Below are 25,138 nucleotides of genomic sequence, written 5' to 3' on the forward strand. Positions count from 1 at the left end.
AACTGTACTTCCCACCATCCAATTTTTCCCCTTTTATACCTTTTTCTCTCTTTACAACCTTTCCCTCTTTATCAGTGTTTTGCTTCTGACCCCTACCTCCCTCAATTTGCCCTTCTTTTTATCAATTTCCCCTTTCTTATTCCTTACCCCTTCTACTTCTGTTCTCCCTTCCATTAGCCTCCCCCTTTATTTTCCCTTTTCCCTTTCTACTTCCCTATAGGATGAGACAAATTTCTATACCAAGTTAAATATGTACATATATTTCTTATAGCACAGTAATATTCTTGTGATTTTTTTTCTATCCATTCTCCAATTTATGAACATCTACTTTGTTTTTTAATATTTTTATTTATTTATTTTAGCTAGGATATAAAAGTCCTGCTACAAATATTTTGGTGTATTTAGGGAGAGCCCATCTTTCTTAACAGAAAGCATCACAATATCCATTACTAAAAGAGAATACCACTGACTCTTGTGGATTGAGATCAATTACATATTTATTTTATACAAAGCACACTTTAAAAAAAAAAAAACAACCAAAAAACTATAGACCTGATAAAAACAATATGAGGAGCAAAAAGGATGTACTAAAAATTTCAGGAGTATAAGAAGAACTCATTGATTTGATAATAATCTGCAGACCTCTAAAGAATGCCATAACATTTATACTGCTTTTTATTGATTATCACAGTCTTTACGTTAGGTCCCCATTCATGGCTTGTTTATATGTTGCAAAAGTATAAAATAGACCTAAGTAGAATGAGAATGCTGAACAGATGATATTCATTTGGATAATTGTTCTTTATTTAAATTATAGCCTCCTGGGGAACCCTATTGAAGGAGCACAATAAATAAATAATTATAAGACTGATAGGCTGTGATGCCAGATAATATCTGCAATTATTGGCTTGAACATTTCACAGTTGTGATTGAATTACTGGAGAAACATTTTATTAGTCTCTTCTCAGATATGAATGATCCAGTCTTTCTTAAAGGAAGACTTCATGTATTTGTTATCAAAAGATACCAGTGACCCCTCTAGATACATAGAAATTACTTAGTTATGTACTTTACACAAGCCATACACAGGTTGTATAGCTTAAAGAAAAAAATAAACACTGGAAAGAAAGAAAGATATCACTGCATCATAGAACAAATCATAGAAACAATTAATGACTATTAGACATACCAAATTTTTGAGAGGCAGCCAAAGTAATCCTCAGGGGAAATTTTATATCTCTAAAGCTTTATTTAATAAAAGAGAACAGATTAATGAATAGGCCATGAAAATAAAAAGCAAAAGCAAAAATCTGGCAGAAAAGTGATAAATTTTAAAAACTGAAGCATTAAAATAGAAATCATTAAAATTAAAGGAAATTAACAAAATTGAAAGCAAAAATAAAAATTAACCTAATAAAGAAAACTAGCAGTTGGTTTCAAAAAACCCAGAAAGTACAATAGGTAAACCACTCTGATATCTGTGTTCCTTGGGTGCTTCTTATGTATAAAAACTCAAGTATTAATAGAAATCCTTAAAATCAAAGGAAACTAACAAAATTGAAAGCAAAAATAAAAATTGGCCTAATAAATAAACCTAAGCAGTTGGTTTAAAAAGGAAAAAAATCCAGAAAGTAAAATAGGTAAACCATTAGCTAATCTTCATCGAGGTTTCTCTACACATCTCAATCCACTCCGATATCTGTGTTGCTTGGGTGCTTCTTATGTAGACCATTCATTTAGCATTTTAATCTTTTTATTTGTTAATGATTAAGTTGAATAGATGTTACAGAATATCTTAGAATATTTCTTGTATTGCTATTTAGGTTTGTTTTTAATTTTGGATGTATATGTTTTATGTCCATAACAACATTGTAAGTCCTAGAAGATAGGTGCTTTGTCTTAAATTTGTCATAGGATTTGACATTGTAAGGGGCCTTAGGGACCTTCTAATCCACCCCTTTCATTTACAGGTGAAGAAATAGTCGCAAACAGATGAAGTCATTTGCCTAAGGTCACACAAGTAAGTAAAAGAATGAGAATTCAAATCCAAGTCCTATGATTCTAGCTACATTTTTCTTACCATTTAATACTGTAGCTACTTTGTCTTAGTTCTCTTTAGGACATGGATCCATGTGTTATTTATACTTGCTGAAGCATTTTGGCTTAACTAACATGTTAAAAAATAATTAGACCTGTGTATACCTGAGATGTTTGCATACTTAGAAATTTCCTTGCTGATTCTTGTTTTATTACAAGATTTTTATACACATTTAGAAATGAAAGACAAATGATTATAAATCTCACTTTGAATCACGCCTTCCTGAATCTGGATAGTTTCTTTAGATAGAAAACCACTGGTGGAACTTTGTCATTTCAAGATTCTTCTTGACCCCATTTTGTCCTGTTGGATTCTGTATTGTTAGCAGTGATGATATCTAATTTGTAGTATACTAAACCCTGAAAAATGGAATGATTAATATAAACAAGTCATAGAAAAAAAGGGAAAAAAACAAAACACAAGTCAGCTGTCATGACAGTGATGAAGATAGTGAAATTGATAATGGTGTTTGACTTGATTGATAAGAAAATACTTAATGATTTAATTTTCACTGAACAAATCATTTAGTTAAGTCCGTGGAGTTTAGAAACAGTGAATACTTGTCAAAGTAAAAGTATAATTACTATTTTAAAACAATCTCTTGGAAGGTTTTTATCTGTAAATGTCTTTGTCTTTTTATGAGAAATTTGCCTTTTGATTTTTGTTTCTCCTAATGTTCTCTTCACAGAGCTTGAAGCTGTGTGAAGGCGGTCAGCACAGACGGCAATGACAAGTCTGAATAGTAGCCATGCAGAGAAAACTAATGATATGCCAAAACCATCATCAACCCCCAAAGTACAGGTCCAAAGGTCACTTTCACGAGATACCATCACCATTCACTTCTCAGCATCTGGGAAGGAGGAGAAAGAGGAGGAGGAGGAGTTCAGAGAATCTCCTGATGAAGAATTTGATGACCAAAGTATTGTAACTGCTCTAGAAGCCAAGGAAGATTTGTTCTTTGAACGTGGGCACCATGACTTTGCTGGCCCTGCTACCTCACCTGTCATGGCAGTTGTACAGTCTATGTCTTCCCCATCTCCCATTTTGCCTGTCACTGAGAATGTTGTAAAATCATTGGAATCCTCTGTGTCCCCAGCATCTTCTCCATCAGGTCCAATAGTGAGCTCACCCAGTGTATCGTCTCTTTCAGAGCAGAAAACCAGTTCCTCCTCTCCATTGTCTTCTCCTTCCAAGTCTCCCATTTTGTCATCCAGTGCCTCTTCCTCTACCCTTTCTAGTGCGAAACCCTTCATGAGCCTTGTCAAGTCCCTCTCAACAGAGGTGGAGCCAAAAGAATCCCCACAGCCCCCCAGGCACCGGCACTTGATGAAAACTCTTGTCAAGTCTCTGTCCACTGATACTTCCAAGCAGGAGCTGGATACTCTATCCCATAAGCCGCCTGACTCCAAACTGAATTTACACCTCTTTAAGCAGTTTACTCAGCCTCGAAATACAGGGGGAGATTCTAAGACGGCTCCTTCTTCCCCTCTGACTTCTCCCTCGGATACTAGATCCTTTTTTAAAGTGCCCGAAATGGAAGCTAAAATTGAAGATACTAAGCGGCGTCTTTCTGAAGTCATCTATGAGCCTTTTCAGCTCCTTAGCAAAATTATTGGGGAGGAAAGTAGTAGCCACAGGCCCAAAGCCTTATCTTCAAGTGCTTCAGAGCTCTCCAATCTTTCCAGTTTGAATGGCCACTTGGAAAGCAATAACAACTATAGCATCAAAGAAGAGGAATGTGACTGGGAGGGTGATTGTGATGGAAGTGATTCTAATTTCAGTAAGAGTGAATATCCTAAACCCTCTGAAGAATTAGTAAGGGAAGTAGAATTGCAGGGCTCTCAAGTCAGCAGTGTCAAGGATGCAAGTGCAAAGACTGCCTCCTCAGTACTTGAAAAATGTTCTTTGTCTGCCTTAGTGAGCAAAGAAGATGAAGAGTTTTGTGAGTTATATACTGAGGACTTTGACCTGGATACAGAGGAAGAAAGTAAAATTGAGAAGCCCCTGGACATTTCTCTCAAGCCAGGGATGCTTGAGGAAAATAATACCGTACTCGACAGTGAACATGAAATGAATTTGTATGTACAGCAGCCTAAGCTACCAATGAAGACATTATACTTCCTTACTTTGTTAGTCTACGCGTACCTTATACTCCCTCTCCCCAATTATGTGAGTGGACTTTGCTTGGGATTTGGCCTTGGATTTATGATTGCGGTCTGTGTGATTTGGTTTTTTATACCATCAAGTGCTCATAAATATCACAGGCTACATACAAGCCTAAAACACTGGAATACAGAATCTCTGGATATCAAAGAACCGGAAATTCAGAAGGTGAGAATTCTTAACTGATCTTTTACTTAAGAAGCAAGTGCTTGTGATTCCAGCATCCTTGAGACAGGTGAGCATCATTTAAAGTGGTAGTTAGTGTTCCAATGAGCTCTGGAGATAAGAAGACAATTCTGTTAACTCTAACATGTTATGACTTTTGTAAACTGCACTCTATCTTAAAATGTCAGCTTTTGTGCTATATGATGATTTCTTTAGTTATTATTATCTAAATAAGAATGTAAAAAGAGAACCAGTATTTATGGAACTTTGTGGAGAAGTGAAACAATATTATCCCTCTAATTTAAGAGCTTTAAAAGACACTCTAGTTAGTATCTTACTTATCCTCATCCTCATCCTTGAGGCAGACAAGTGACACAGACAAGTTGACCCAAATTTTTTTTTAGTTGGACACAGTGTAGTCCTGAGAATCTGAATGGTCTGGCTCATTGTCATTGATATCATGTGGGCACTTTTGTAGCTTTGAAGCTTGAAGATTTAAGGAAGTTTTATTAGTGATCTTGCCCAACTCAGTAGCATAAGTCTTTCTGGAAGGTCCAACAGCCTATGGGCACGTCTTCCATGTAAACTTCCTAGATGTGCAAAAGTCATAGCATACACAATTTTGGTCTCAAGAAATACTAATATGTTTGGACTATTACTCTTATAAGCCATAAATTTATGCTGGTGTGAAGCAATTAATAGGATTATAGGTCTGGAAGAGCTGGAAGAGACTGTAAAGTTATCTAGTTCAATTTCCTCATTTACAGATAAGGAAAAGGAGATTTGCTCCATGTCACTGAGAGCCAGTATTTGAACTTGGAACCTGTGAATGCATCTCTTGCTTTTTTTTTTTTTTTTTTTTTTTTATCCTAATTTAGTCCGAAAAAATTCACGTTCCTACTGTGTGCACAAGCACTGAGGAAAATACAAAGGTTAGCTAAGATACAATCAACAAGAATTTATTAAGTACTTTCTTTGTATCAGATATTATGACAAGTTCCAAAATTACAAAAATGAAAAATGAACAGTTCCTGCCCTCAAGAAGCTTTATGTTTTCTCAGAGGAGACAACATATAGATAATAACAGAACCCCCCCCCAAAAAAAAAAAAAATATATATATATGTATATACACACACACACATATACAGCAGCTAAAGAGAGGTTATGCTCAAGTTGACTATAGAAAGAAACCAGAGATTCTTATGGTAAGGTGGGAGGGAGAGCATCTTAAGCCAATGAAAAGAATCAGAAGTGGGAGATGGAGTGTTATATGTGAGGAAAAGCAAAGCAGCCATTTTGGCTGAACTCTATAGTACATCAAGAGGTTTAACATATACTACAGCTGGAATGATAGGTAAGGGACAGATTATAAAGGACTTGATATGCCAAACAGTGGAGTTTATATTCAATCCTAGAGACAGTCTACTAAATTAGGGGAGTATCATGATCCAAACTTTGCTTTAGAAAAATTACTTTGATAAAAGGGATGGATTCAGAAAAATCTGGGAGGAATTGTATGAACTGATATAGAATAAAGTGAGCAGATCCAGGAGAACAATTTATACAGCGAATACAACATTATAAGGGAGAACTGTGGAAGATTAAGAACTAATATTGGTTTAAACTCCAAAAGTCTGAATTGGCTTTCCAGCTCTTGGCAAAGAGCTGATAAACTTGAGCTATAGAATAAGACAATGGGTAGTGTGTGGATTTCTTTTTGTATGACTCTGCTTATTTGTTACGAGACAACACTGTTGGTAGGGGATGGGACTTGGGAAAGAATAAAGATTAGTGATGAAGATAAGAAAGAAAAGAAAGTGAGTGAGTAAAAATTAAATAAAATAGGAGAGCAAAAGGGGACATAGTCAAGTAAAGCTATGATACAACTAAAATTAAAAAAAAAAATTTTTTTTAATCCAAACTGTATCTAATTCCTGGTCTCATATACATTCTTAGTCATGTGACTAAGGTTAATGTTACTAGGTGATATCTTTCTGTTCTTCTTTGTATAGGAAAAATGTTCATGTTGCATGATTGTCAAGTCCAAAATAGTGATAAGGAAAATTTTAATGAGAAAAAAAGAAAATCATTTTGGCACAGTGTGGAAGATAGATTGGAGGGAGGAGAGTGTTAAGAGAAGGGAGGCTAATTAGGGCATTCTTATAAGAGTCCAGATGTGTGTTTAGGTGCTGACTGGAATGGAGAAGGGATGAATTTGAGAGACATTGTGGAAGTAGAATCACCAAGGTTTAGTTGTGGATTGAATATAAAGGAGGAAAGAAGGTGGAGAATGAAAGGTGACTCTGTGGCTACAAACCTGAATTCATAATGGGAAGGATGGTGATACCCTTGATAGAAAGAATTTTGAAATAGGGATGTGTTTGGAGGGAAAGAGAATGAATTCTGTTGAGACATGTTGGGTTTGATGCTGATGGGACATCCAGTTGGAAACATCCAGTGGGCTTATTGTGTTGTTGAACTGGCACTCAGGAGAGTAGCACTAGGTGTATAGATCTTTGGATGGTAGATTTAGAGCTGACAGCTTTTTCAAAAGCCATTGAGTTCAACTTACTCATATAGATGAATAAACTGAGGCCCAGAGTGGTTAACTGGCTTGCCCAGGTCGACATGGCTAATAAGTGTCTGGAACAAAATTCAAATTCAAGTCTTCATTTTCCATTACACCATGCTGTGTCTCTAGGATCTGGGAGTCATATACCCCCCCCCAAAAAAAAGATAATTATATCTGTGGGATCTAATGAAGTTACTGAAAGAGAAGGGGTCATGGACAGAGCATGGGGGATACTCGAAGGTGGGGTGGATGGATGAAGATAGATGATCATCCAGCAGAAGAGACTGAGAAGAGTCCGCTAACCTCATATAGCTTATGCTGAGAAATATGATACTTACACAAATAGCTGTGATACAAAGCAAGTGCTTAAGAGATGCCAAAAATGTGTTAGGAGAGTTCTAATGAGGGAAAAGGTCATTACTGGCTGGGAGGGGATCAGAAAGCCTATGTATCAAATCTTCTAGAAGGATTCCTGCCCCTGCAATTGAGTGTACAGCAGGATCACTAGTGAAACTTCTTTGAACCCTCACCAATCACAATAATATGAGAGGTTTCCAGATCCAGTGATCATGAGCAAGTTATTTGTCATACTCTGAGTGATACCGTTTTTACCTAGATAAAAACCTGCTTAAGTCACAGGGTGAGAATGAATATTTTAATGCTCTTAGTTTTTGGTGAACAATTTTTCATTTTTCAACCTTATGCCATAGATCAGTGTTCTTTTCATTTTCTTCTTTTGATGATGATAATATAAGTCCCACAGGGCTTTGTGACCCTGGAAATATCATTTAATTTTTTCACTGCCTGAAATAACTAAGACTTGAAGATGAAAAAAAGGGGCTGACCTGCATTGGTAAGGGAGTTAACTTTTTCCTAATAAAGATACAGATCCTATATCTAATAGAATTGCCAAATACATCAAACCTCTGTAACTGGGAATGAAAAGCTTTTACAATTAAAAGACCTAGGAGAAATCATCAGAACCACATGGGAACAGAATGGGATACTTAAGGTATTTCAAAGATTCTGGTAGTGAACCTACAGGAGAGCTCACATTCCAGTATGTTTATTCAGTTACCACTGCCATCCTTTTATCAACTTGTGTGTAGAGTTCACAGGATATCACACAAAAAGGAACCCATAGTTGGATAGCAACTTATCATAGAATTATTTCTATCTGAATGTCTTAGAAAGATGAAAAGACAATAATATATTTATACCTCTATATGATAATTTTCCCAGCCAGTAGCAGCTAACAGAGAAGATGATGGGTGGGATTTTAGAAGGGTTTGTGTTTTGGGAAGGGAAGGCATTTCAGGCCCAGGAAAGAAGAGCGTGAACAAAGTCCTAGGAAAAGCCCAAATTGCACAGCAGAGACTACTGTGGTCCAGGTGCTCTATAGTACAGGGTATATGTACAGTAACCACATAAGATAAAGCTGGAAAGATAAGTTGACATCAGATTGTGGAGGAACAGGCATATTAGGATAAGGAATTAAATTTTTTATTTGATAGGCAATGGGGGATCATTGTAATATTTTGAACATTGCAAATAATTCTATGCATAAGGAAGATGACAGACTTTGAGAGCTGGAGATCTCATCTCCAGCCCAACACAAGAAGTGACCTGATAAGGTTTCACCAAACCTCTGCTGGAAGATTTCCAAGGAGGGAGAACCCATTGCCTTTTTTAGCCAGGCCTTTTTTTCTTTTGGATAACTCTTAATTTTTAGTTTCTGCTGATATTAAGCCTAAATTTGCTTCTTTGTAACTTCTATCTCCTACTTCTGATTCTACCCTCCAAAGCTAAACAGAACAAGTGTTCCAGAAGACTTCTGTTCCAGAAATCTCTTCCAGCCTTTAAAATGCTAGAAGATAGTGGTGCTATCATGCCCTTCTGCACCTTTTCCTCTACATATCCTTTGGTCTGAATTTAAGCTTCTCCTTGACATCATCCCCTCCCCCATTCTCTTGCTTTATTTCAATGAAAAAATGACCCTTTGCTCCCTTTTCTTCTGTTACCTTTATTGTCTTCTGTAGATTGCCCCTATAAACTTCCTCCCTGTCTTTTAGTTCTTTTTCTTTTGCTTACAAACATGCTCATGTCTTTCTTATCCTGAAAAAAAATCTTCATTAAATTCCACCATCTCCTCAAGCTGTTATTCTATATTTATCCTTTTTTTTTTTTTTTTTTTTTTTTTCAGTCAAACATAGAGAAAAAAAATTACATCCATTGCCTCTATTTTCTCTCTGGTCATTTCTTAGTCCTTTGCTATCAGCTTCTCATCTCATCACTTAAAATGAAACTGCTCCTCACCAAAATTACCAGTGATTACTTTATCATTAAACTAGTTAGCCTTTTCTAAATCCTCATCCTTTTTTAACCTCTAATATATTTGACAGTATTGACCACCCTTTCATCCTGGATGTTTATGACACCAGTCTCTCTTATTTTTTCTCTCTTACTTGTCTGACTGTTCCTTCCCAGGCTCCTTTGTTGTTTTTATTATCTATATCATGTCCATTAAATGTGGATGTATCCTAACTACACTCACTTGGTGACATCAGCTCCAGTGGGTTTAGTCTATGCAAAAGAATTTTAAATCTCTCTTTGTTTCTGAACTTCATGTGTGCATCTCCAGCTATCTGTTGGATACTCCAGACTGGTGTCCCTAAAGCAACTCTTTAAATTCATCATATCCAAAACAGAACTCACTGTCCTTCCTCCTTCCTCTTACAAATCCATCTTCCTTCTGAACTTCCTTATTTCTATTAAAAGTACTATCATCCTTCTTCAGCATTATCCTTGACTTTTCATTCTCTCTAACCCCATATATCCTTAGTTGCCAAATCTAGTCTTTTCTAACTTCACAATATTTCTTCAATCCAACCCTTTCTCTTTATTCACACAGCTTTAAGCCCATTCTCACTTGTCTAGAATATTACAATAACTTCCTAATTGTTCACTCTCAGTATTCTCCTTTTACCTATTCAGCCTTCCTACAGTTGCCCATGTGATTTTTTTCTGAAGTGCTGGTCTGATCTATACCATATCTAGTAGATTCCAGTGATTCCCTGTTGCTTCTAGGATCAAATATAAGCACTTTTTTTTTTTAGCCTTTAAAGTCCTTCACAACTTACCTCCAGCTTGCTTTTTCAGTCTTATTATATATTACTTCCCTTCCCACATTCTGTGATCTAGCCAAACTGGCCATTCTCCTGTTCCTTTCATGCCACATCCCATTTCTCCCTTTCTGTGTCCTTCCACTAGCTGGCATTAGTGCCTCCTTTCCTATTTTTCCTCATTTCTCTCTGCTTCTTCAAGAAGCCTTTTCTGATTTTCCCCCTTCCCCATTATTTTGTTTTTATTTTCCTTATACTTATTCATGTGCATGTTTTGTGCATCCCCTCATATAGTGTAAGCTCTTTAAGAAAAAAATCATATCATTCATTTTGTCTCTGTATCCTTCATTTTAAGCCCCTCTCAGAACAAAACCTAGCAATTGTCAGTTGGAATAGAGAGGAAATATGTAAAGAGAGAAAAAGAAATGTGGGTTGAGGGTCAGAACCAAGGATTGATTTATATTGGGGAAAGTGAGGATGGGAGGAGGGAAAGTAAAAAATTACACCATATATTTTGATTCTGAGTGATTTAGAAGAAGATATGAATCTAGCTTTAGTGAAAAGGCCAGTTGGTTCTAGCCTAAAAGCAAGGAAATGAATGGATTGATTAGAAGTCCTGTTCTGCCCCCTATTCCAAGATTTGTATTTGTGGATGTGTAATTTAGGACCACTTTTTGGGTGGGAAGGCATGGTTTGTAGGGAAGCTATAGTTGATAACTACCTTTCACATAAACAATATTTATAAGGCTTAAGTTCTAGTTCCCTCTTAATTCTCCAGATGCTCCTCCCCCCCTTCATGTTCCACATATTTTATTAATATATACTGCTCTAACTTCTGTTATGCTAATTCAATTATGAAATATTTAGATTATCAGACTTCCAAGTCCTTTTAGAACACTGCATTTCAATACAATGCATACCAGCTGAACTCTATAAGCTTATTAGGGGTTTCTAGTTCCTAAAGATTGGGTCAAGTGCAGCTGAGTGTATCATTGATAAAATTATGAGGTATTGAATGGAAGGAAGGTTAAGAAGGAATCTAATGTCAAACCAAAAAGTTACTTTCCTCAGCCTCCTTCCACCCCCATCTCCCATGACTATAATTATTTCCTACAAAGCCTCTGCACTGTAGGATTTTCCTCCTCAGTTGTAGAATATTGAAGAAGACAGAATAATAAGATATTTCTCAGATCTGTTTTTTTTTTTTTAAGAAATTGGTGCAATTCCTAAGGAAAATGACAAGCTTAGGCACTACATTATTATGTGAAATGTAACAAAAGTGACTCATTCTGCCTAGTTGTTGCTAAGTGCTTTTGATCAAGTCATAATTACCATCTTGCTACTACCTGAATTTTGTCAACCTGAGCAAATCAGTTCTAATTTTAGCAGAGTAAAAGAAAAAATTATTCACAGCAGAACTATATTATTTGTGCTATTCTGAATGAATTTATTTCAGAATCAGAGAAGTTTAAAGCTAGAAGAAATTTTAGTCTCAATTTTCTCATTTTACAGATGAAGAAACTGGCTCTTAGAAATGACTTGTCAAAGGTGACATAGGTGATTAATAGTTGAACCCACAACTCAAGCCCTAGTTGTCTACTCTTAGCTTGGTGGTCTTTTCCCTCTACCAGAACTGTATCTGAATGAGTAATTGAATTTATTAAGCACTTATTATGTACAAAGCATTGGCAGTATAAGTAGAAAATTGCAGAAGATCTCTGCAGGTAATTCATATAGGAGATCTAGCCCATCTCCGATTCTGTGCATTTTCATTGGCAATCCCCATGCTTGGAACTCTCTTTTCATTTCTACCTCCTGACTTCCCTGGCTTCCTTTAAATCTTAACTAACAACCCATGTTCTACAGGAAGCCTTTCCTGATTCTGCTTGATGCTTGTGCTGCCTTCCCTTTGAGATTACTTACTCCTCTTTTTCCTATCTAATTTGTTTGTACATAGTTATGTGTATGTTTCTCCCCCATTAAACTTTTGAGCTCCTTGAAGGCTTTTTTTTTTTGCTCTGTAGGTAACAAGCGGTTGATACTTGAGGATAGCTAGATATTATCCTCAAATGATTGCTTTTCTGGATGATGGTTTCAGGAACTGGACTAAAAATAGTCTAAGGATACTATTTCTAGAGTTCTTGGATTTACCTACCCATTGATGGCAGTTGGCCAGCAGGAACAAACATAAATAGTTATCTTAAAAAATTATTTTGATCAGTCTATAATGTCAAGTTAGCAATTAACTCAAGAACCAAGATTTACTTGGAATATATGGTATATGCTGTTTTATATATCTTTGTATCATTCTCTAATATAAGGATCCAGTTCCTACTCAAATGCTCATGATAATAAGGAAGGTGACAGTGAGTTTCTGAAGGAAACCCAGAGTCTATGGACCATGAGTGCCAGTAGATTTAATCAAATTGTAAAGACTTTTAAGTACACACTGGGTAATGAAATGTATATGCTGTCCAAGGACCAACAATTTTAGCTAAAAATGAAGAAGTTTAGGAGATTTATGAAATTTTTTTCCTAGTGACAATGTGGAAGGCTTATCTGTTCTGATAAAAAATATACCCATCTTTGAAAATAAAATGTTTTGGTTAATAATTGGGGGATGGGGAGATGCAGACTCTTTTTTTTTTCCCATATGTATAAGGGGATCTCAGTATAGAACTACCTCTACTAACAAGGGGTATGTGAGTTGTTCAGGAGGGTTAGTACCTTTGATGTGAGGGCTTACTGAGCTGCTCACCTTTGTTCACCTATCATTCAATTCTCACCTGTGATTCCAAAAAGCTGCAACATGTTCAGCAGTTGCCACCTAGGGAAACCATCTCAACAGATGGGTTAATCAGTTTAAGGATAACTGACAGACCTCAAACCCATTGGTAAGTTAGTAGATGTCTAACCAAGCATGTGAAGACTTTCCCTTCTTCCCCCAATGAATAGATGAGAAAAATTTGTTTACATGGCCATGAAGGGAGCTAAAGCAACTCTATGGATCCCTTTGAGCCTGGTCAGACATATAAGATGCTCAACGTCATCTGCTTCATCCTGAGTCATTGCCAGTCTTCCTGCCTTTTGTCTTGCCACTGAATTTCAGTGGAAGAGAGAGAGGACTTTGGGCAACTTTTTCAATTAAATCCAATTCTTGTAGGAGTCAAGACATCATCCTGTGATGTCATTGGTCCTTTTCAAAAAACAAAGAACAAACAGTAATACGTCCACCAATGAAATTATCACCTCCTTTCCAGTTTCCAGTCTTACAGAATTTCCTAGGACACTGGAAGGTTAAATACACTTGCTAATAATCACATAATTGGTTTATATCAGAGGCAGGACTTGAGCCTATGTCTTCCTAACTCTTTTATTAAGCTATTTATTACTGAAAGGGACCTTAGAGATCATCTAGGGCAACCTTCTTATTCAATAGATGAAGAAACTGAGGCCTCCCAGAGGCTAAGTGATTTATTTATACTACATAAGTAATGTCAAAATCACTGACTCCAAGCATAGCTGTTTTGTCAGTACAATATATGCTATGATGCTCCTCAATAGAGCAGGTTTTTAAGAGTATTTAGTTTAAAATACTACACAATGCTTGTCTGGCTATCTCTTCAGTGCCAATATTCTGTCTCTCTAGTTAATGAATGCTCCATTTTGATTGGGGACCCATTATGGCTCTGTCACCATTATTTCATCTAAATGCTTCTTCAACCTAAGTATTTAGTCTTCTTAGAATAAAGAATTTCAGAAGCTCACTACCTTCATTTTATGGGATAGTAGTTTTAAGACGTATAGCATTGTTTCTTTTAAACTTAGATTCCTCTTTGATATTTAATAGCAAGTCTATGATCACTTATCTCATATCCTTCACTTATGAACATTTCACCTTTCAGTTTCTTTCTAGACTAAAAAGCCCAAATATTTTTTCTATGTCATTAGTCATTAATTTTAGAGAGATTGTTAATTTGGAGTAAAGATTTTTAACTCTTTTTTAATGTTAAGATAACCAACCCTTTGGACAGTTTGAAGCTCAAAATAATGTTTTTAAATGCATAAAATAAAGCATAAAGAAATATAAAGGAAATCAATTATTGAAATATAATTATCTGAATATTTAAAAGCAAAATTCACAATTCCTCCTAAAAGCTTTCCATCTAAGGTTCCTACATTAAGAGCCCCCATTTAGACAATTGAATAATTGCTAATATAAGTTTCACTTTAGCCACATATTTTCTTTAGAAGAGGTATATCCTTGTTTGTTGTTTTAATGTGTATTCTTTATAACTCACATATAGGTATTGTTCTTAACTTGCAAATATTATGCATTACTAGAATAGTGAATTACTTTTATATCTCTGTTAGAACTTGTTATTTCATTTGCCAAAGCAAATTGAAATGTCCTTAGGAAGTTAACTATCTCTAATTCATTAGGTTAATCAAAACTATCTGGGTATTGTTTTTCCTTTCTATATGTGGACAATTTCTTCAGAAATTTAATTGTTTAAAACATTTTATGTTCTCTGGATATGTGTGCGCACACACACATAGGAGTATTGAACAAAATAAATATATATATGTACTATATTGCTCCCCAAATATAAACCCCCAAATTTGGCTTTGTAAGACCAGTGCATGGTCTATGAATTTTATGCCATGAATGTTAGGAAGCTGCAGCATATTGCCAAGGATGCGAGTTATGCAACAGAAATGAAGGATAAAAGGCATTATTAAGGACATGTGTGATTAAAAAGGAAGGGGGTGCTGGGCATGTAGAGAGTGTGAAGGATAACAGATGGGCAGCCCAAATGTTCTTCTCTTGTGTCCACAAAACATTAAGATAACTAGAGGAGTGTCAGCAGCCTGTTGGATGGATCCTTTTTTGGGTAGCTTTTATAGAAAGATAGCTAAGTGGTACAGTGGATCGAGAGCACTGGGCCTGGAGTCAGAAAATTGTCTTTCTGAGTTTAAATCTGGTCTCACACTAGCTGTGTGATCCTGGGCAAGTTGTTTCATCCTATTTGCCTCAGGTTCCTGATCTGTAAAATGACCTGGATAAGGAAATAGAAAATCACTCCAATATTTTTGCCAAGAAAAACAAAGTCACAAAAAGTCAGATACAACTGAAATAAAAGAAAAATGGACAGGAATCATACAGGCTAAGAAAGTGTGAAAGAGTCATAATTAACAGTGGTTGAGGGATTACCTACATTGAAACCACAAGTCCACTGAAATATTTCATATAAATGTGTACTGGGGGAGATTTGGGGGAATATAGCCTGATTAGCACTAGAAACCATAATGGATTGTATAGCTAGTAGCCTTAACTTGTTGGGCAACTAAAGAAAATAAAAAGCTGGATTCTCAATTTCAAATAAATTAGTTAGTGGAGGGGGAGAGTACAGTTTAATTTCCTCACTCATAAAAGAAACCACTGCTACTAAAAGCTGAGTTAACACTTTTTTATTCTTAAGTAACTTTTGCTTTTTCACTAGGAGACTTTGTTATTAAATGTGTCTATGAAGGGTCAATTCAGCTTAGAAATAAAATGGAAGGATGATTGTTACATGTCATATACCATTGGCATAACTTCACACAAGCCACTTAACTTGGAGAAAATGGTCTCCATTTTCTAAAATTAAGGGATTGGACTAAAACGCTAATGGTCTTTTCTAGCCCTAAATCTCTGAACCTTGTGATCTGAATGATTAAGATTTTCATAAAAGGTTATGAAATAAGAGGACTTTGTCTCAGTACTAAGTTGGGCAAGTGTCACTGGCTCTCTTTTGTGATACTCTTTAGCTTTAGAGCATTTTTTAACTATAAATTTTTCAATCTAAGAAAAATTTTAAAAATTGAATTTATTGCTGGTCATTAATTTTTATTGTTGTTATGTAGTTCCCAGTGCAAAATGTAGAAAACATATTTTGTTTTTATGGGGCAGATTCTGGTGTAACCAAATATTTTTTAATAGCTTTTATTAAAATGGTTATTAGAAAGACTAAATGAGAAATTAAGTCTTCATTGCAGGCAGGCTGCCTGATAGTTTAGATAAAAGATACCTGGGTTGCTCAGAATGAGCACTCCCTCAACTTACTCCCACTTTTCTAGCTTGATAGTTAGTTGCAGCAATCATCACCAAGTAATTTATTTAATAAAGACTATCTCAGACAGAGTGTGTCCTTCTAATAGGAATATATTCCAATCACTGAACTCAAACATGGCAGTTTCTAACTGGCTAAGACCTTCCAGAGTTTGTTGTTTTCGTATAAAGTTTGAAAAGCCAGAGTCAATATGTTAACTTTTTTTTCCCTACATAATAAAAAAAATTAATGCCTTTTGTTTTTATATCATAATTTGTTTCTGTATAGTCTCTCTTTATCCAGTGGGCTCAATCTTTGTTGCAAAGAAAAAATGTTAAGCAAAACCAACCAAGCACATCTGAGAAATATATGCGTCATTCTATGCTATTGTCCTTCACATCTCTCCTAAAATATGGTTTGTTTATCATATCTTCTCAGGGGTCAAGATTAGTTCTAAAAAAATTACTGAGTTTGGCATTGTTTCAGTGTTTTCATTGATTATCGGAATCACTCTGTATTATTTACTTTAGTTTTGCTTGCTTTGTATTGCATCCCTATTCGAGTCTTCCTATGTGTCTCTGAATTCCTCATTTTCACAACCATTTCCCAAGTAATGGACATCTACTTTAGTTTTTTGTAGACTTTTCCTTCTTTTACCTCCTTGAGGTGGTAGGATTGCTAGATTGAAAAGTAGTTTTGAGTAAAAAAATTACTTTTAATGTTCTCAACATTTTGGAGAGAGCTAGGAAAAGGAAGAGAAAGATGTATGTGTGTGTATAATTTGTGTGATCATTTTGTGTCAAATTCTAAATAAGTATGAAATACCTTATGTTTCTCATGTATTCACAATGTGCCCAAATGCTTAAACTTATTGAGTGGGGTAGATGGATTTTGTTTGTTTTTCCTCAGTAGTATTTTATTTTTCCAAATACATGTAAAGATAATTTTTACCATTGATTTTTTTTTTTTAATTTTTTCACTATTCATTTTTGTAAGACTTTGTATTCCAAACTTTCTCTTCCTTCTCTCCCTTCGCCCTCCCCAAGACGGCAGGCAATCTGATACAGGTTAAATATGTGCAATTCTTTTAAATATACTTTCATATTTGTCATGTTATTAAGAAAAATTGGACCAAAAGGGAGAAAATATGAAAGAGAAAAAAAGCAAACAAAAAAGTGAAAATACTATATTTCTATCTATATTCAATCTCCATAGTTCTCTCTCTAGGTGCAGATGGTATTTTCCATCTCAATTCTATTGGAATTGCTTTGAATTGCCACATTATTGAGAAGATCCAAATCCATCACAATTGATCATCACATAGTCTTACTGTTACTGTGTACAATATTCTCTTGATTTTGCTCATTTCACTCAGCATCAGTTCATGTAAATCTTTCCAGGCTTCTCTGAAATCAACCTGCTTATCATTTCCTGTAGAATAATATATAATATATAATAATATTCCTTTATGTTCACATACTATAACTTATTCAGCCATTCCCCAATTGATGGATATTTACCCAATTTCTAAATCCTTGCCTCTACAAAAAGACTTGCTACAAACATTTTTGCACGTTTGGGTCCTTTCCCCTCTTTTATGATCTCTTTGAGATGCAGACATTACTGGATCAAAGGTTATACACAGTTTGATAGTCCTTGGACATGGGTCCAAATTGCTCTCTAGAATAGTTGGCTCAGTTCACAATTCCACCAACAATGTATTTGTGTCCCAGTTTTCCCACATCCCCTCCAACAGCATTTATCATTATCTTTTCTTGTCATTTTAGACCATCTGATAGATGTGCAGGTGCTCCCTCAGAGTTGTTTTAATTTACATTTTTCTAATCAATAGTGATTTAGAGTATTCTTTCATATGACTATAGATGGTTCTAATTTCTTCATCTGAAAATTGTTCATATCCCTTTGACCATTTATCAATTGGGGAATAACTTGTATTCTTATAAATTTGAGTCAGTTCAGTATATATTTGAGAAAGGGGGCTTTTATCTGAAACACTGGCTATAAAAATTGTTTCCTAGCTTTCAAGCAGGATAACTTTTAGATGTGGGAGATGATCCATAAAGGGACAACTAATTGGCAGTTACCTAGACTCACTCATCTGAGGCTATCATTGAATGAATTTGTAGCGTTTCTCCAACTTATTTATTCCAGTTGATTTCAGTGTCATCACACTCACTAAGCATTTTCTGTTTTGAAGACCCCAGAATTATAATCCTCCCTTCCCTAAATGTTGACCTTTTAAAATGCATCCTCATGACAGAAAACTTGTTTCACAGCTTCATTTTGTAAATTCTAAAGGTATTGGGTAATGTTCTCAGTAGGAAAAAATTATAAGTAAATTTTTGAATTAGTATTCCAGATTCACTTCTGCTTTCAAGGCCAGTCTTTTTCTTTTTTAGGCCTTATTAATGTCTTTTGCTTTTTATACCACAGCCATCTCTCATTAAATTACTCCCACCAACCCATCTCAAGGGTAGCTTTTTAAGAAAGGTGTTCTGCAAAATTCCTCCAAAGTTATCTCAAGCTTCTTCCAGGAATAGCCACCTTTTTAACACCTGTATTTTATGCTAGTGGTTTTTTCTATCTTTGAGGCAAAAAAAGCAATCGCAAAAACTGAAAATTTAATATCAGCCATGTATAATGGAACATGCCTATAATCTTTGATACTAGGGAGTCTGAGGTCAGTGGGTCTCTTGAATTTAGGAGTTCTGAGTAGCAGCAGGTTAGGACATTGGGTATCTACGCTAGCATTCATGAAGTGAATTCTTGGGGTCTGAGTCCACCAGACTGACTAAATCAGAGTTCCTGTGCCAGAGTGGGATTAGGTATAAAAATAGTTCCTGTACTTTTAATCTGGATGAGAGAGAAACTTAGCCTTATTTTTATTTTTTATGTCTCTATTTTATTTTTTTTAATTATAGCTTTTTATTTTCAAAATATATATATGGATAATTTTTGACATTCACCTCTACAAAATCCTGTGCTCCAAATTTTTTTTCCCTCCTTTCCCACTCAGCATGTGATCCCACTCCCAGTCAGCATGTGATCCAATATATGTTAAACATGTGCAATTCCTCTATACATATTTCTACAAATATGCACAAGAAAAATCATATCCAAGAGGGAAATAAAATGAGAACAAAAACAAAATGAAAGCAATCAACAACAACAAAAACAGTGAAAATACTTTGTTGTGGTCTACATTCAGTTCCCACTGCCTTCTTTCTGAGTGCAGATAGCTCTCTTCATTATGAGACCATTGGAATTGTCTGAATCACATCATTACTGATGAGAACCATGTCCATTAGTATTGATCATCATATAATCTTGCTGTGCTGTATACAATGATGTGGTTCTACTCATTTCACTTATTATCAATTTATGTAAGTCTCTCCAAGCTTCTGAAATCATCCTGCTGATCATTTCTTATAGAAGAATAATATTCTATAACACTCATATACCATAACTTGTTCAGCCATTCTCCAAATGATTCAGTCTTACTTAAAAAAAAAAAAAAAAAGTCATAGAGCAATGAAAAAGGAGAAGGTGGGTATTAAGAGGCTAACCAGTGAGCAATTTGAAAGTAGAAAAGGAGTAAAAGATGTTATTAGGGAAATGCATGATAAGAAAAGATGGAAAGGCTATATGGGAAGGGGGAGAGATAACAGATAGCTTAAGTACTCAACTAGTGTCCTTGTGATATTAGGAGAAAAGAACTAAGGGATATTGAGTGAACCTTCTGTGGGAAAGAATCACATGGGATGGCAGGTTTGAGTGGATTACAGTTGGAAAGTGTAGCCATGTCAATGAGATCACATATCTATTTAAGTACTGCTTTTATTAAAACTATTAGTGCCTATTAGTTGTGAAACTGTATGAATTTCCTCATACCTATCACTTTACTCAAAGGATCCAGTCTTGACATTTTCCTCAGTTGACATCTCTAATTGAGCCCTATTTCCAGAATTCATGAGTTTGTCCTAGTGGTACACCTTCATCAAAGTGGATCACATGCCTACTGTCCATTGGTAGATGAGCCATCAGAGCAGCTGTGGCTAAAGAATTAATCACAGTCCAGCCAAGTTCTTCCTGAGCCTTTTCCAAGTTAACAAAGCAAAAAAAAAAAAAAAAGGGGGGGGGGGATAGAGATCAGCCTTGAAATCAGGCAGATCTGAGTTCAAATCTATCCTTTTGAGATACTTAACAATAAATAAGATAAATAATAAGATACTTAACAATAATAATAAGATATAATAATATAAATAAATATAATGAAAAGATATTATTATTATTATTATAAATAATAAGATACTTAACAATAAACAAAAAAAAACAATAAATAGCTATGTGACCCTGGGCAAGCCATTTACTTCAATTGATTCATCAATAAAAAAAAAAAAAAAAAAAAAAAAAGTTTTAACAAGGCTTGTTGCAGGAGCCTTTCCAACTTGATACTTACTAAAGCTTTTGCCTTGCTAGCATACCTTGCAAGAACCCAGGAATCCTCATGTTTCAGTGAGCTTCAGGATAGAACTTTTTTGGAAGAAAAATTGACCTCCCATAATTAAAATTTTTTTTAAATTCTCATTAATTTAATAAATTTTTAGTCTTTAGACCAAACATATCAGTAAATGAGAGAAATTATGTTAACATACACTTTTAGCAAACAAAGGATGGTCCTTTATGACCTTAATGATTTGGTTTTTGCTTAGAAAAGACCTATAGCCAAGGATTTAAAAAGAACTGGAAAGGGGGATGAAATGGTGTAGACCAATAGCCTAGAATTCAAGCTGCAAATTCCAAATATTTCTATTCCTTATATTTTGACTTCACAACGAGAATTCAATTAACACATATTAAGTATGCTTTATGTTCTAGGTTCTGTGTTAGAGACTGGAGAAAGGAAAATTTAATTTAAAAAAAAAAAAAAACCTTGACCTCAAGAAGCTTATGTATTCTGGCAGTGTTTGGGAAATTATAATGCTGATAATTATTTAAGTCTGATCCAGAGCTATAATCATTTGACATAACAGTATAGATTGATCATAAAAGAAATAGTTTCTTACATTTAATATTTTTAGAAAATAATAGTTTACAGGAGATTTGGAGTATTTCTAAATCTCAGTGATCTTTTAAGTTGCTGGAGTCTAACTTCTTGAATCTGATTCCACATCTCAACTTTTCCCTATTGAGGTGAGAGAGTATGAGGATTGCCTAAGAAATTAAATGGGAATATTTTAGGAGTTTTATAGAAGCTGTGGCTTCAATATGCCAAGGCCAACAGATGACACAGAGCCTCTAACCAAATATTTAACTCAACTTTACAATAAGATACTGTAAACACCTCATAAAAAAAAAAAAAGAAAATAATTCAGACTTCTTCTGTGGCACAAAGAGAGGACTAGAACATTTTATGTGGATTTTCAGGTTGTTCACCCAACTCCCACAATATAAAAGGGATAACTGTATAGTCTGTTATTGGAATCTTTTAGGAAGCTTGAAACGAATGGGCAAGAAGCATGATGCTGATAAAATATTTTCAAAAACTATGTTTTTAAACCTCTCAGCTAACCTATCCACAATGAATTATTGGTGGCTTTCAAATGAATGCCTACTTAGATTACTAATACCATCTAATATTCTTTTGTCCATCTATCTCAGTAGGACTTACTCCCATGTCAATGTCAGAGAAAAGAAAAAGTTGACTACAATTATAAAATCTTCATAATGATATTTTTGAATGTTGCTGTTTTTTATACTTGAAGATACTAGGTGTGGATTAAAAACAAAAAATAAAGAAAAATATTTGAAGCAATTAGTGTCTATCCCTTAATGGAATTTATATTGTAAGTGTGTAACATAATAATAGTTCCTCATCTATCTAGAGTATAACCAGAAACCAAGAAGCACACAGTAAGTACCCTCTTATTTTGGGTGACCCACCACTCTGTGTAGCTTTGGGCAATTTATTTTGCTATTTTGGGCTTAGTTAAGGAGTGACCTTATTTGTTCCTCTGAGTTCTGACATTCAACAAAATCATTGGGAAAGATATTTACAAAATATTTACTATGTACTAGTCACTGGGGAAAACAAACAAAAACAATTCCTGGTCTTCCACTAATTTACATTTTCTTTTGATCATAGTATTGTACATACTTCATGTATACAAAATTTTACTTACCCTATTGTATTTCCGACACTTGATTTATAGCCATTCTCCCTTCTCTCTTTTTTCTAGTCTTTTCTCCTATTTGACCTATTATTGTTGTTTGTCCTTTTATCTTGAAGAAAACCATGACATCGGGGAGATGACACGCGATAATTAAAGACAAAATATCTTGAAGGAGGAAGGTGCTAGTTGAAATTAGGAAATTCATCTTGTAGGAATTAGGAAAGAGCACCTGAACTGTGCTTTAAAGGAAGCTAGAGATTGTATGAAGTGATTGGGAGTAGAGTATTCCTCTGGAAAAGGCAATAATATATAATAAAGCTGTCTGGAGCCAGATTGTGAATAAATTTAACTTAAAGAATATCTAATTTTTTCCCCTGAGGCAATTGGGGTTAAGTGACTTGCCCAGGGTCACACAACCAGGAAGTGTTAAATGTCTTGAGGCCAGATTTGGAACCCATTATTGACTGTCACTTATTAGTGTAATCATTTCCTCAACAATTCTGTGAATTCATGTATATGTGACTCTTGAAAATTTCTTACAGATGGGACACCCAGAAATTACTGATGTTTTCTTAGTCCTTATTCCCATATAAGATTTTTCCCAATATTTGATGTTTTTCTCTTCTTGAGATACCTTGAATAAAATCAGTTTCTCAACACCATTACAGTTTTGTCTCCTTCAGCATGGATGTCCTTTTTCCCCTTGGCTGTTTTCTCTATTTCTTTTTTATGTCATTTCTAATACTCCTCCTGACTTTAGGACTGGTGTTCTGTGCACTACATCAACTAGCGGCTCCTAGAATACCTACTTATGATCTGCACTCATGGAGAGGACAGTGGGAACTGAATGTTCCTCACCCCTGGTATAATACGGTTTTTAGGACAGCCAGTATGACATGCTGATCTATAATAGGTGATCCTGGATTGAAGCTCAAGCAAGAGACTAAGACTGGAGAGACATATTATGAAAACAGAGGAGAGGACCTAGGTTTTGTGTGTCAAAAACTGCTCGCAGATAGATCAAGATAATTGGGGACTGAGAAAATAGAAATATAATAATAGCTAGCATTTATATAGCACTTTAAGACCAACAACAAAACACTTTACATACATTATCTCTTCAAACTCCACAACAACTTGATGAGGTAGATACTGTTTTTTAAATGCATATTAAAGATGAGGAAAATGAAAAAGAGAGAGACTAAGTGACTTAACCAGGATTATATATCTAATGTCTGAGGTGGACTTTGAACTCAGATTTTCCTGACATTAGGTCCAGTGATCCTATTCCCATTGTACCTCCTGGTTATTAATCACAATCATACCTACAAATATAGCTCAGCATGGCAATACTTTGGCACTTGTAGCACGCGCACACCTTTGGAGAGCAAACATCTCTGTTCACATTTTGCCTAGTTTATGATCAGTCTGTCATTGAACAGGATGTTTCTGTTCTCTCTCAAAAAATCTTCAGTGACTTTTTTGTATGGATGAGAGGAACTTGTTGAAAAAGAGCCAGTGACAGGTAGCATTTTGCTTTCCTGAATCAAGACTTTTTTTCTGTTTAGCAGTCAACACAATTGTATTTAACCCATTATTGACTGTCACTTATTAGTGTAATCATTTCCTCAACAATTCTGTGAATTCATGTATATGTGACTCTTGAAAATTTCTTACAGATGGGACACCCAGAAATTACTGATGTTTTCTTAGTCCTTATTCCCATATAAGATTTTTCCCAATATTTGATGTTTTTCTCTTCTTGAGATACCTTGAATAAAATCAGTTTCTCAACACCATTACAGTTTTGTCTCCTTCAGCATGGATGTCCTTTTTCCCCTTGGCTGTTTTCTCTATTTCTTTTTTATGTCATTTCTAATACTCCTCATTTCTAACATAGCCAGAACTGTGATGACATGATTTGTTGATCATGAAAGCACCTCCCCACAGCAACTTTTGAACATCTCTTATTGTTAGGAAGGTTTTTCTTTTTTTCTTTTTTTTTTTTTTAATTTATATTTTATTTTATAATTATAACTTTTTTTGACAGTACATATGCATGGGTAATTTTTTACAACATTATCCCTTGCACTTACTTCTATTCAGATTTTTTCCCTTCCTCCCCCAACCCCCTCCCCCAGATGGCAGGCAGTCTTATATGTGTGTAGAACCGAATTTTTTGTTGCACAGGAAGAATTGGATTCAGAAGGTAAAAATAACAGTTTACATTCATTTCCCAGTGTTCCTTTTCTGGATGTAGCTGGTTCTGTTCATCATTAATCAATTGGAATTGGATTAGCTCTTCTCTGTGTTGAAGAAATCCACTTCCATCAGCATACATCCTCGTACAGTATCATTGTTGAAGTGTATAATGATCTTCTGGTTCTGCTCGTTTCACTCAGCATCAGTTGATGTAAGTCTCTCCAAGCCTCTCTGTATTTCTCCTGTTGGTCATTTCTTATAGAACAATAATATTCCATAACATTCATATACCATAGTTTACCCAACCATTCTCCAATTGATGGACATCCATTCATTAGGAAGGTTTTTCTTATGTCAAGTCTAAATCTGCCTCTGAAACTTGTTTTTATTGCTCCTGGGACCAAGAAAAACCAACTTGATTCTTCCTCCATGTGACAGACTTTTAAAAACTTGAAGGTAACTATCTGGTCTTCATCACAACTCTTCACTTGAGGATTAAAGTTCTAATTTTCTTAAAGGAGCTTCTTGG

The 25,138-nt window shown here is 35.1% G+C and overlaps 1 protein-coding gene across 8 annotated transcripts in view; it reads left to right on the plus strand.

Annotated features, from left to right (window-relative positions):
• TEX2 (testis expressed 2) overlaps positions 1-25,138 on the plus strand; it is a 133,130-nt gene that overhangs the window by 34,451 nt on the left and 73,541 nt on the right. For 5 of the 8 annotated variants that reach the window (XM_074260823.1, XM_074260820.1, XM_074260828.1 and 2 more), the window contains 2 exons: positions 1,971-2,020; positions 2,787-4,429. In XM_074260823.1, the coding sequence (XP_074116924.1) occupies positions 2,825-4,429 (1,605 nt within the window). In that variant the 5' untranslated portion in view covers positions 1,971-2,020; positions 2,787-2,824. The remainder of the gene's footprint in view (positions 1-1,970; positions 2,021-2,786; positions 4,430-25,138) is intronic. The other 3 variants (XM_074260826.1, XM_074260825.1, XM_074260827.1) reach the window with 1 other exon arrangement.

The sequence above is a fragment of the Sminthopsis crassicaudata genome, chromosome 4, assembly GCF_048593235.1.
Source record: "Sminthopsis crassicaudata isolate SCR6 chromosome 4, ASM4859323v1, whole genome shotgun sequence".
Classification (NCBI taxonomy): Eukaryota; Metazoa; Chordata; class Mammalia; order Dasyuromorphia; family Dasyuridae; genus Sminthopsis; species Sminthopsis crassicaudata.